General features: G+C 35.6%; 2 protein-coding genes and 1 non-coding gene across 4 annotated transcripts in view; 1 reads left to right on the top strand and 2 right to left on the bottom strand.

The window, feature by feature from the left end:
* Positions 1-6,103, top strand: part of LOC100242844 (anoctamin-like protein At1g73020) — a 15,838-nt gene extending 9,735 nt beyond the window's left edge. The window contains exons 4-16 of one of the 2 annotated variants that reach the window (XM_002276323.5): positions 925-1,051; positions 1,129-1,229; positions 1,320-1,411; positions 1,522-1,626; positions 1,742-2,011; positions 3,085-3,217; positions 3,312-3,425; positions 3,515-3,582; positions 3,696-3,826; positions 3,900-3,982; positions 4,083-4,190; positions 5,384-5,542; positions 5,672-6,103. In XM_002276323.5, coding sequence (XP_002276359.2) covers positions 925-1,051; positions 1,129-1,229; positions 1,320-1,411; positions 1,522-1,626; positions 1,742-2,011; positions 3,085-3,217; positions 3,312-3,425; positions 3,515-3,582; positions 3,696-3,826; positions 3,900-3,982; positions 4,083-4,190; positions 5,384-5,542; positions 5,672-5,803 — 1,623 coding nt within the window. In that variant the 3' untranslated portion in view covers positions 5,804-6,103. Of the gene's footprint in view, positions 1-924; positions 1,052-1,128; positions 1,230-1,319; positions 1,412-1,521; positions 1,627-1,741; positions 2,012-3,084; positions 3,218-3,311; positions 3,426-3,514; positions 3,583-3,695; positions 3,827-3,899; positions 3,983-4,074; positions 4,191-5,383; positions 5,543-5,671 lie in introns of those variants that run through there. The other variant, XR_786547.3, reaches the window with a different exon arrangement.
* A 1,745-nt stretch (positions 6,104-7,848) lies between these two features.
* On the bottom strand, positions 7,849-11,121 carry LOC100261817 (large ribosomal subunit protein eL28y). The gene is made up of 4 exons (XM_002281197.5): positions 10,966-11,121; positions 10,717-10,875; positions 9,701-9,861; positions 7,849-8,212 (listed from the first exon to the last, which is right to left on the bottom strand). Exons 2-4 carry the CDS (start codon positions 10,862-10,864, stop codon positions 8,072-8,074), a joined length of 450 nt encoding a protein of 149 aa, XP_002281233.1. The 5' UTR covers positions 10,865-10,875; positions 10,966-11,121; the 3' UTR covers positions 7,849-8,071.
* Positions 8,599-8,689, bottom strand: LOC132254380 (small nucleolar RNA R24). Its single transcript, XR_009466660.1, has one exon. It is a non-coding gene; the product is annotated as a small nucleolar RNA R24 (small nucleolar RNA).
* Positions 11,122-12,725: the final 1,604 nt, after the last annotated feature.

The following is a 12,725-nucleotide window of genomic DNA, read 5'->3' as shown; positions in this document are numbered from 1 at the left end:
TTGGCCGACAATTTTGGTACATGGAGGACATTTTTAAGAATAAAGGTAGGTGTGATGTATATGTCTCTGAAACCTGCAACGGTAGCTAAAGAGCCATTGGCCATTGCAATTTTCTTGTTACTTGGGCTTGGGGTATAAGTATGGAAAAGTTGAGATTTGGAGGTCATATGGTCTGTGGCACTGGAGTCTATTATCCAAGAGTCATCATAAACCCTGTGTGAGACATTTATGCAAAAAGAGAGTGAAGGTGTATCTGAAAGAGCCAAAGAACAAGTTCTAGTAGGTTTGTTAAGGGATCCCAACAAGTTTCTCAGCTTCTCCATTTCTTTACTATTGAACAAGTTCCAATAGGTTTGTAAAGAACACGTGAATAAATAAAAAAATCCATCTATGAAGGCCAGAAAAATGGCGATGAAGGCCAGAATGATGCCCAGGTCTTAAAAACCTACAACTCTGATACCATGACAGGAAATGTGGGATGAAAAATAATAAGTTTTGTCTATTAGATTGACTATACACACAGTTTATATAGGAAATTACAAGAGAAGAAATAGGAAACAAGAGACATAATAGGAAACTAACTTATTCCTAAATCATAAAACTATCTATTTATAGAAATATGAAACTAATAAAACTATCTATTTACAAAAAGAGAAAACTAACATAATAGGAAAATAAATCTCCTATTTTATTTACAACTCAACAGTAAGCTTATTTCTTGTAACAATTTGAATTTACTTACACGTTTCTTGGCTAGTTTGCTCATGTGCGCATGGTATCTACTCCCAATGGCATTGAAAGCAATAAATCATCTGTCTGACAGTTTGAACTAATTTATCATTGGAAAACTCCTATGGAAATTTTCTATCCATTCAAAAATTCATGAACCATGCATCTCTAGTTGATTCTGACTGAGGTTTACAGGTGAACAAGAGAAATTCAGCTGTTAGTCTAAAATTTGATGGCAAAGAGTTCCATTGGGAACTTGGGGAATCTTTACTTAAAAGGTTGGAAGCAGAGGGCATAGTTAAGCAAGTCTTTCCTTTGCATGGTATGCTAATCTATATTGACCATCAAATTACCCGCTACTTTGGTGTCACTTAAAGAAATATGAGTTTTGGCTTATAGATGAAATAAAAAGGAAGCAGCTGTTGAGGAATTGGGCACTGAACTGGTGGGACTTTACAAGTCAACCAATTGATGATATCTATTCATATTTTGGGACAAAGGTGAATGTTATTGCGGTGTTACTTGCCTTTTGAAGTTCATTGTCAAATAATTTTTGCATAATGTTAAACAAAGGAATTTATACTTTCTAGGTTGCAACCTATTTTGCTTTTCTTGGAATGTATGCACGCTGGATGCTCTTTCCAGCAGCTCTTGGGATTATGTTGCAATTGGTTGATCTAGGGTGAGTCCCACTACCTCTGAACATGCTTACCGACATTATTTCTCCAATTTCAGCATTTGACACAGTTGTACGTATAAACAACTTAGGTTTTTGTTAATGTTTTTTTCCAGATCATCACAGTCAATGATGCTTCCTATTTTCTTTATAAGCATAATATTATGGGCTGTAATGTTTTTCCAGTTCTGGAAACGCAAAAACGCTGCCCTTTTAGCAAGGTAATATTTATTATGAAAACCAACTTTCTATGTTATTAGACCTGCCCATTTATTTTGTTATATTTAATTAGTTTTTAATTCTGTGTGTTTGGGTGTGTGTGTTTTGGTGGTGCAGATGGCAAATTAGTTACTCAGTTGTAGCAGATCCAGGCTGTAAAGTTTTGGGCTTGGATTGGAGTTCTCTCCAGTCCCCTGTTGAACTTGTAAAGAAAGTGGGGACTGATAGAGCAAGAGAAAAAGAAGTGTTCCAAAGAGCTGAATGGTTTGGACATATGATGAGATTCAGAAACGATGTTATCATTTTCTTGACTATAATATGTCTCCAATTGCCGTTTGAATTAGCTTATGCTCATCTTTATGAGATTACCCGTCCAGATGCTTTGAAGTAAGAATCTAATCTATACTCTTTTGTATTTCATTATTCTTTTCTTGCTTCTTAATGAAAGAAGTTATGGTCATCATTTTCTTTCCAGGTTCTAGAATCTGTGGTCTGGAAGTTCTCTTTTATAGGTTCATGGGGAAAATGATGCCATGCTTTAGCGTTGCAACACATTTTTAAAATTTTCAATTTATTCCCCATTCTCTTTATCTTATATCTGTGTTTTTTATTTCAAGAAAATTCTATTTCCTTCAAGAATCAGGTATGTGTTATCATCATCTTAGGAGCCTCTCAAATGAAATTGTGTCTTGAATTAGTTGAGATTCATTGCACAACTCTTTTTCTTCTCCCCAGTTCTCAAATTACTGAAAATCATTAAATTCCAAAGTTTCCTGAAGCAATTCTAATTTATTTATTTATTTTCTTTCTGATTTTATCAACCAAAACCATTTTAGTTGCTGAGTGGGTACGCTAGCAAACCTCATCTTGAGCATGAGTCAGATTCTTGCACCACAAATTTCATAATATATGAACTAATAGTTAATTTATAATGTAAACACATTGTATTTAAAAACATTTTTGTCCTATCCATTCTGGACTTATATAGCCCTCTTCCCATGTCCACTGGCCACCCAGTTACTAGCCATGCAATGCAGACGGATATCTTTCTTCCTTTCTGAACTTTTGGCCACTAATTATTTAAGGAGGCCAAGGCCAAGATATCTTTCACAAAGTTTGAGTATTTCCTTTGTCTCTTCCATTAGTTCTCCATTCCTTTTCTAATGACCTCACACAATTTGAAGAAAGAACACTGGTTAGTGGCTTGTTTGAAGTTTTATATGTGGGATGGTCTAGGATTCTCGAGTCTGTCAAACATTTCCTTTTCATGCAAGATAACATATCTATGAGGTGAAATGCAATTGTCCCTCTTTTGCATCATTGTCAATTCAAGTTCAATATGCCAGGGTTTATGATCTTTCCCTCATTCGTTGTACTAAATGTTTCTGTTGTGTGATCTTTTTATGCATTTACTGCAAGAATATTATGGGTTATGACAGACATGCAAATTTGGCTTTCAGGTTTGGGCTTACAGCCGTATATCTTCTTGCAATTCAGTATTTTACAAAAATTGGGGGCAAGATATCTGTCAAGCTCATTAAACATGAAAGCAATGAAAGCACAGAATATAGGGCCGACAGCTTGGTTTACAAGGTAATGGGCAGGAATTTGTACATGCCATTTTATTTTTGTTCTACCCTCTGAGTCTGGGTAATTTCTCTTTAAAACAATTTACTTTCTCTTCCAGGTATTTGGTCTTTATTTCATGCAGTCATATATTGGGGTCTTCTATCATATCCTTTTACACCGTGACTTTAAAACCCTTCGCCAAGTCTTGATTCAGCGTCTGATTGTGTCTCTGGTAAGAAAAGAGTTCTTGGTTTCCTTTCTGTATTTCAGATTTTTCTTCTTTTTAGATTTGATGTGCTCTTGACTGGGAATGTTCTCCAGGTGTTGGAAAATCTGATGGAAAACTCTTTACCCTATCTCAAATACAGTTACAGAAAATATGGAGTTCGGTATGCTTCTTTCATTCATTATCATGTTCTCAGCCCTTGAATATGGCATGCCTTTACCTTCCTACGAATTATGGAACGCATATGTATGATTCATGCATCTTTCCTGTTTGAAGGCACAAGAAAAGACATGAGAAGGGATCATCAACAGGGAAGATCCAGTTCACTTCTCGGGTAGAGAAAGAATACCTGAAACCTTCTTATTCAGCAAGTATTGGAGAAGAACTTGAAGATGGACTTTTTGATGGTAATGCATCAAACCTTTGGGGCTCCCGACAATTCTCAATTTCTCTGGCTGATTCAAATAAAATTAACTGCAGACTTTCTGGAGTTGGCGTTGCAGTTTGGAATGATTATGATGTTTGCCTGTGCCTTCCCCCTTGCATTTGCCTTTGCGGCATTGGTAAATAATTCTTTTAGTGCTCCCTTACACCACAGTGCAGAGTTGTTTTGAATGTCAAAAGTACATGAAATCTGAAGTTTTGTCCAAACAAGTTGTGCAGAACAATGTAACAGAAATCAGAGCAGATGCGCTGAAGCTGCTTGCCATGTTGAAGAGGCCAGTTCCTCGTGCTGCTGCAACAATTGGAGCTTGGCTTAACATCTTTCAGGTATTTGTCTTTTGTTTTGGGCTTGAAAAGTATTGTCATCAATTCACTTGGTTATAATTACTAGTTTCCAATGGTGTTTTAACATGTTTCCCGTGCCACCCAGTAAACACAAATGCAAACTAGCTTTGCTGAACTCTAAAAACCACCTTAAAAGTTGGACCATCATGCAAGCTTTTTTCCTAGCCATGTCAGAAAATTTCTTGATTGAACAAGTATCATGAAAGCAGGGATCACAGCTGAGTTTGGAAGATGGTTTTTCCATATTTACAAAATGAAACATGAATAAAAAAAAAATAAAAAAAACACCAGGATGAGATTGCACTTCTATATTTAAAAGGATCATATTGCACCTGATATTAATTGTACCACTTTCTTATAACTTATATGGGTTAACATTTATAAAGACTGACATTAGATATGATGTTCCCCTCATGTTCACATGGTTGCTAAATACCAAGTTGACCGGATTGTGTGTGGGAGAATTTCGGGAATTGCATATTCAATTCAATGATGCATTAATTTAATTTTAATTCTAAATGATATAGAGTATAATATTACCTATCATATATATATAGAGAGAGAGAGTATAATACTGAGTGGCATCGGACATGATAAATTTTCATCATCTGACTCGAAGATTAATTGCTATCACATTTGTATTGTGCATGAATGCATAAGTGCTCTAAATTGGAGTTCCACTTTGATTGTTTGGTTACTTATATCTAATCAGCTTAACATTTGGCCAACACATGGGCCATAGGGATAACATCTAATTCACCGGTAAACTTCCTAAAACATGGACTGTTAAAAACTTATTGAAGATGTAAGAATAAGAAGTTTTAGGTCAGCAGTTATTTGATCCTGACACAAAGTTGTCAACAATTTGATTGAAGAAGAATTGAATCAATTAGGGACTTTGCGCATACTAGTGAACAATTCACACAATATTTGTTGACCCTTCACAAATTATCTGCAATATTGGTGGAAGAACTCTCAAATTATTGAACTATATGTAATAAGAAAAAGGTGATGAGCTCTGGGGTAATAAATCTGGTATTACTTGACGCTTTCAGAAAGCATTTCATATTTTGTCTTGAGCCGATTGCAGTGTTCCCGTTCTGTTTTTTTTCTTGCTAATAGTTCGTCACTTAACATCAATCTTACTGAGATGGCCCTGTCTGTTGGAATTTTAGTTTCTGATAATAATGTCGATATGCACCAACTGCGTACTTCTTGTATGCTTATATGATGTGGAGGGGAAATGGAAAATAGAGCCAGGACTTGCAGCAATCCTCATCATGGAGCATGTTCTCTTGCTGATTAAATTTGGGTTCTCTCGCTTTGTTCCTGAGGTAAGCTTCTTCACTTTTGCATCCATGTTCTCTCGAATTACTACACATGTTTCCTGAGAAAATGTTTCCAAGAAAAACTTGAATTGTTCCATCATAAATTACAGAACATGGAAATCTATTTTCTGACAGGAACCCGCTTGGGTAAGAGCCAACCGAATGAAGAATGCAACTCACGCACAGCACATGTGTTCAAAGCAGCTTTTAAGGAGCATTTCTGGAGGAGAAAAGATGATCTTGGGTGGAGGAAAGAAGACCGAGTGAGCGCAGACTCAGAGAGACAGGTGCCCTCTGCTGGCACTAGCTAGAAAAGAGCAAGAATCAGAAGAGATGATGGTCTCCTTTCTCATATCAGACACCAAGTTTTGAAGTTCCGGCTACAATTGTGAATGGGTAACTGTAATCACAACTGAATTTTCTTTTGTTTTCCCATTGTGGAAGGATTTTGGTAGATACAGATCAATATTGGAAGTAGAACACATGGGTTATTCCCTTAATTGGATTGTGGTATCACTCAAGGGTTCTCTTCTCTTCATCCTGGTGAATCCAAACAACTTCTCCCAATTCATCTCCCTCTCTGATAACGTTGTCCTTGATTTCACTCAGGCTCTATCTTTCCACACCAAGATTATTCCCACAGTCCTGATCCTGTTGGATAACAGTAGTTTATTGAATGGTCTGTCACCAAGAATATATACATTTATTAATCAGAAACAGTAGGTTTTACATTGAATGAATCCAGAAAGAAAAGAATGAGAAAATATACACATTGCACTGTAACAAGCTCAAGCTATTCTTCTCTCCCTCCGAGCCTGAGCTCGTTTCATCTGCATGCTGCAGTAAGCAACAGAAAAATCTTCAATTTCATCATCTTCACATCTTCAATCCAGATTCATGATCAGCCACTCTGGCTTCCAAAATGGCTGCTCACCTGGCGAGCATAGATCACAACGGCTTTAGCCCATCTCTTGATTTCAGTTTTCAGCTTGTTTGAATCCATGTCCTTCAATGACGATCCTGGTTCCATCGAGATCTCCATGAATGAGAAGCAATGATCAAAACGCCGCCGTTTTGCATTAACATCACCGTCACCCACAACGGATTCATCGTCGCCAAGAGCAAGAGGGTATTTAACAGACATGGCTGTGGGCTCTTCTGGCGAGCTTTCTACAATGGCCGCTCTCAAGCATAGCTTTGGGAATTTATAGGTTGAAAGGACAAAACTTGCAAGAGAAAGCAACTATAACGCGTGTACCAAACTACTTGCTTTTGACTTTGACATTTTTTCAGTATTCCATAGGAGTTTTATAGATCATAGTTATAAACCATGAACCATACACCTTCTGATTAATTGTCATTTCGAAGAGGGATCTTGAAAATTAAATTTTCCGTCGGTCCAATATGTACACTATTATCAAGTGAGGCAGAGCATCTTGACCAGCTTATTTCATATTCTAAGAATGGATGTAGTTTTGAATCACGGGTCACAACTGCTAGTCTTACTAGTTTGAGAATTAGGCCAAATCATGTGCTAATAGCATACGCATTTTCGGGTTTTATCTCATTCCGTAAAGCATATAAAGACTTCATTTGGGTTTTAAAAATACTTTTGACCCATACAGAAAACAGGGACTATAGACCATAATTTTGGCTTTGAATAAAAATAGAACCATGGGGTACGAGGTTATGTGCACGTTTGGATTTGAGAGTTTGAGATGTTTCTTGGATGGAGGCAAAACACTTTAAAGGTAGATGTGCTTGCTGGCTAAGGCATACTGAATTTGATTTGGTCCAACGATTACTAGTGAATTCTCAATTATTCCCTTTTGACAACGCAATTTTTTTTTTATTTGTTATATTTGTTACAAGAGCGGTGATCGGTAGAAGTGTTTGTTTTCTAAATCACCACCTTTTCATAGGAGAAAAGGTAAGCAAATTGGGTGAATTGAGAGGGTCAACAAGAGTTGCCTTAACAAATGCATCCACGCAGCTTGCATCTGCAGATTCCTAAGGATCAACACAGGCCAGTTGGCCCACAGGAATTGAATCTTGAAACAACGAAACGTTCTGACCCAGAACGAGAAACCAACATGAGAAAATAGAATTGGCCTTCAATTGAACTCAGAATGGTAGCTCTCAGCCGGTGAAGGTAGGAATGTTGGGAAGGCATATGATGATTGTAGGCATTAATTAATGGCTTATAGGCTAACTCAAGACTAAATAAGACCTTTTTATGTTTCACACATTCATAGCCAACCTGCACAAAAGACATTCAAACACAAAGCAGCGCAGCCATTACAGGTCATGAGTGTAAGGACCCAAAGTAACCATATCTTAAATCAAATAAACAGTCATTTTACTTCTCCTGATAAAAGGAATTAAAACAAAACAAAACCAAAACCAACTTTCCTCTCGTCCAAGGAAAATGAAAGGTAAAAAAAGAGCTTTGGGGGTCCAGAATGCAAGAAAATGACAAAAATATTGATGGAAAGGAGAAGCCCACTCATGTCATCTCCACACCCTACTAGAAACTCACTTCCTACCGCAGCTCTTAACAGCCTGCCTGTTCCTCTTCTTGACACCAGATTTAGCCACCTTAAGGCTTCTGTGCACAGCACTCAACCTTGCAAGAGCTGCTTTCTTTAGATCTGGTCTGTAGTAGTTATCTCCCACCTACAAGAACTCATAAAATAGCCAATGGTCATTTCAACATCTGTACCATTCATCAGACTGTTAAATTTGGGAATGGAACACCATATTCAGATTTCAAATAAAAAGATCAATGAATCAAACCCAAAAAAGGGCAATCAGGATAGAACTTCCACTTTGGAAGCAATTACTTGTATGAACTACTATCCCCCTCCCAACTCAACAGAATTCACATAAAGAAGTACTTAATATAGAATAACCCTAGAGGCAAGCTGGGTAATTTTCTAGCATCATATTGCGAGCACATGATTATAACCAACAAAGCCCAAGAACGAGATAGTAATAGCAATATGTCAACTATAATTAGCATTACTACAAGAGATATGCACCAAAGCACCAACTAAAAATGGGAAGCTCAGAAGCCAAGCGTAACAAGTATATCTCATTGAAGAGACCATCAAAGACAGTTCTTCTTATATGTTAGCAGTTCATCACGGCTTCAAATAGGTGCAAACAGAAAGTGATGCGATAAGAAGCCAAGACCAATAAGTGCATAGTTTAATAACAAACTTTCATCCTCATTTAAGCTCCAATGAGATATAACATCAAGAGCTGACACCAACTATCCATGCATCTGAACACCTCTACCATGTGGATAGTGATACGCAGAGAAGAGACAAGCTTGCATGTGTCAGTCTATATTTAATTGATAGTTAGTTTCTCAAAGATGAAACACAGAAAATTCTCTAACAAATCTAAAACACATTTCAGCACACGAAAGCAAACAAGACTTTAACAGCTATTGAGTGGAGTAATGCATTGTTTTGCATATCTTCAATCCCCAATAACTGCACATGAAAATATCTTTGTTTGCTGGCATGCAAATAGTTGGCTTTATCATAAGTAAAGAAACCAAGATCCAATCATATCAGAAACCTAGTCAACCCTAAATTTAGATTTCAAGTCTTCCTTCAAATAGACAACAACAATACAAAGCACGAATCCAATAATGATCATCCATAAAGAATGCCCAGCACCATAGAGATCCGCTTCCTTTAGGGTGAGACAACCTCCACTCAGAATTCCTATTCAGCATCAGGGTGTACAACTAATCAACCTTTTGTCATGATATTACAAACTAGATGCCACTGGTTGCACCACACTTGAGCACAAGGAAGCACCAATTCAGCAATGAACCAATCAAACTACTGACATTTTTAGCAAATTAGCAATTCAACAATTCATTTATCCTTGGGATACATTTAGCTCAAGTTTAGATTATATTAGAGTAGACCCTCAACTTTAAATACAACAGCTACTGAACAACCTATCATCAAAGACAGCACTAAACCAATGGAATCTGCTGCTCAACAATTGACCTCAAGAAGCAAGGAATTCGTTCAAATACCAATCAGACTACAAAAAATTCTTTTACAATTTAACAACTCATTAATAAACAGCTGAATCATATGAAATCAAACAAGGATGATAAAATCTTAATATCTTTAGTACCTGATTTGAAACTGCCTTTGCCATCCGACGAAACTCCTTCTTCATGGCAGACTTGTGAAGCAAACTACCAGGCTTGTTCTGTTTCTTGGTCTTTGTTGTTGCAAGCACCACTGCATTATCTTTGCCTCCTTGAATAGTAACTGTTTTGTGGTTTGCCAACCCTAGTACATCCCCACAAAGAAATAAATAAGCCTAATGCACGTTCCATGAACCCAAAAAGCTAAAAGTTTCCAAATGCCTAGTGGTAAACACTGTAAACCCACATGCTACATTTGACTGATGAGGAACCAAAAAATAGTTGAGACTGCAATTTGTTGAGTCTGGGCATGAAATTGATGCCTTGAAAATGGAGTTAAAAAGACTCCAATTTTAAATCCACATTTTGGTTGCTTTAGAGGCCAGTTGATTTAAATTCCTTTATAGTTATGCCGATCCTCATTCACAGAAATTAAAATAGAAATATATTCCATATGATTAGAATCTGAACCAGATTCAATTCTTATGCAACGACACAACCTTCAATCAAGTTCAGTTATTCTTTTCCTCGAAACTGAGGTCTAAGGCGATGTTTAGTTCCATCCCCCAAAGCATTTTTCATTTCCAGAAATGGAGGGAAATGAAAATGAGGCGGTAATATTTGCAAGTTCATATACGAAATGCCCGTCAAATATTTCTCCGAAAAATGGTATGCCATGAGAAGTACGCATCTTCCATGCTTTAATTTCAATTTTTTGTTTAAACCCCCTTTTGATTAATGATCAAAGGGAGGAAAAAAACCGATATATGACATATTATTGAGTCAAAAAATCACAAGCTACCTCAATCCACATAGTGGTTTCAGTCACAATTAAGTATAAGTTCTTGCCCCGCTGGTTTTCCAAACAGTTAGAAGACAAATTCTTAAGCTCAAACATTTGGAAACCAATGACATCAACCCGCTCTAACCAACAAGATCAAAAAACCCAATTTGCCATAAAATAATTTTCCCAGAAGGTAATGGTATGATCGACTAATACCAGAGTGCTTGTAGGAGTTGACGTTGTAGAGATTGTTGCTCTCTTTGCTGAACTGCACACTGGCGGTGCCGTTCCCGAACTCCTTCACGAGAAAGGAGGAATTCTTCTTCACGATCTCCCAAATCAACTGCCCTGGAACTGTCGCCATTTCACCTTTCCCTGCAATAGCACCATAGACGATTCAGATTCACTCAGAAAAGAAGAAGGAGAAGAAGGAGAAGAAGGAGACGAGGAATGAGAGAAAAGGACCTGCTAGGGTTTTCTGTGGCTGCAATAGGCGAGCTGCTGTGGGAGATTTGGAGAGTGAGAGGAAAAGGGAGCTTAAAATTCTGATTTATACTGAAACCCTAGTTCTGTGGTTTTTGAGACCTCAGGGGTATGCCTCTTTTAGCTTTATTACGTTGTTGTCCTTTCCTTTTTATGACCATAATACCCTTACTTAACCCTACATGCTCCGCAGTATCAGTATGGTAAAAAGGGAACAATTTATTTCCGTATTAGTGTCTCTTTGGATAGACATGTTAATATGTAAAAATATTTAAATTTTAATTTTTTTTAAATCTCTTTTATTATTTAAAAAAAAAAAAAAAACATTTCACTCCTCATTTTGTAATTTTTTTTTGTTTTAAATATATTTCACATAGTAAAACGCTTGCTATTCATGTTAAAAAAAAAAAAAAAAACCTACAAATTTTATTTATTTTTTATAAATGACATATTGTCATTCAAATTTATAGTGGAAACGGAGAGGTTATCGTGTTATTTTCATAGCAACCCCTATAGACTATATCATGAAGGAGACAATAAGGTTATTTTTGAAACATGTGGTCAACTATTAGTGATTGCCGAAATACATCAAAAGTGATCCCAATCTCTATTTTACTAGAAGTTTTGGACGAAACTCTTTTAGATAATGAGGTCGAAACTTCATTTTTTTACATACTTTTACCTAAAAACGAGTTGATGGAAATGATGAATGCTTTGCTAAAACTATACTTGAAGCACTTAGTATGTACAAACCAAAGGAATTGGGCTAAGTTGTTGGATGTGGCTGAATTTTCCTACAACTTACCAAGAAGCGAGGCAACCAGCTTGTGCCCATTTGACTAACGTCTTGTTTGGCATCTATTTTAAAAAATAGTTTTAAATTATGATTTTTGAAAACAAATTTTAAAAACTTTTATCTCTGATATTTTATAAAACAAAAGTCTATTCAAGAATCTGAAATGTTTTTAACCTATTTTAATATTTTTAAAAATGTTTTAAACATAATTTTTATATTTTAATATTTTATTTTTAATCATTCTACATGTTTATATAATTATTTTTTTAAAACAGTGTTTAAAAGATAAGTGAAAACAATATGAAACAATTAAAAGATATTTTTTGAAATTGTTAAATGTGTTTTCTTGTTTTTTTTTGTTATGGAGACCAAAATATCGTTTTCGGAAACAATTGCCAAACAGCCTTAAAGCACTAGTTTGAAAGTGTTTTTGAAAACCGTTATAAAAAATAGTTTTTGGAAACGATTTTTAAAAAACATTTGACGACATTAAAATAAAAATCCATCTCAAAATTTAAAATGTTTTGATCTATTTTCATTTTTTTTCATATAATACTGTATATTTAATATTCTCTATATTTATATAATTATTCTTTAAAATAAACTTTTTTTAAAAAATAATAATTAAAAAATAACTAATAAAATGTTTTTTTAATAATACTATATTTTATATTTTTAAGAACATTGGTCAAACATGTTTATCCTTTTTTTTCTTTTTTCTTTTTTTAATTTTTAAAACAAAAAACTGTTTTTGAAAACAATTATCAAACAAACCCTAAATCATCATCAACATATCTCTGATCATATGCAGCAAATAGTATAGAGAACTAAATCAATATGTATATGCAGCATGTAAACAGAAACCCCATACCCTTGTTTATCAGATTGGGAAACCATCAGCAGCTTACTACTTGCTTGACCTGTTGATCTCTTCATTTCCACCTAC

This window comes from Vitis vinifera, chromosome 9 (assembly GCF_030704535.1).
Source record: "Vitis vinifera cultivar Pinot Noir 40024 chromosome 9, ASM3070453v1".
In the NCBI taxonomy this organism is placed as follows: Eukaryota; Viridiplantae; Streptophyta; class Magnoliopsida; order Vitales; family Vitaceae; genus Vitis; species Vitis vinifera.
Note: the sequence above shows the minus strand (reverse complement) of the source record. Positions and strands in the feature narration are given on the sequence as shown.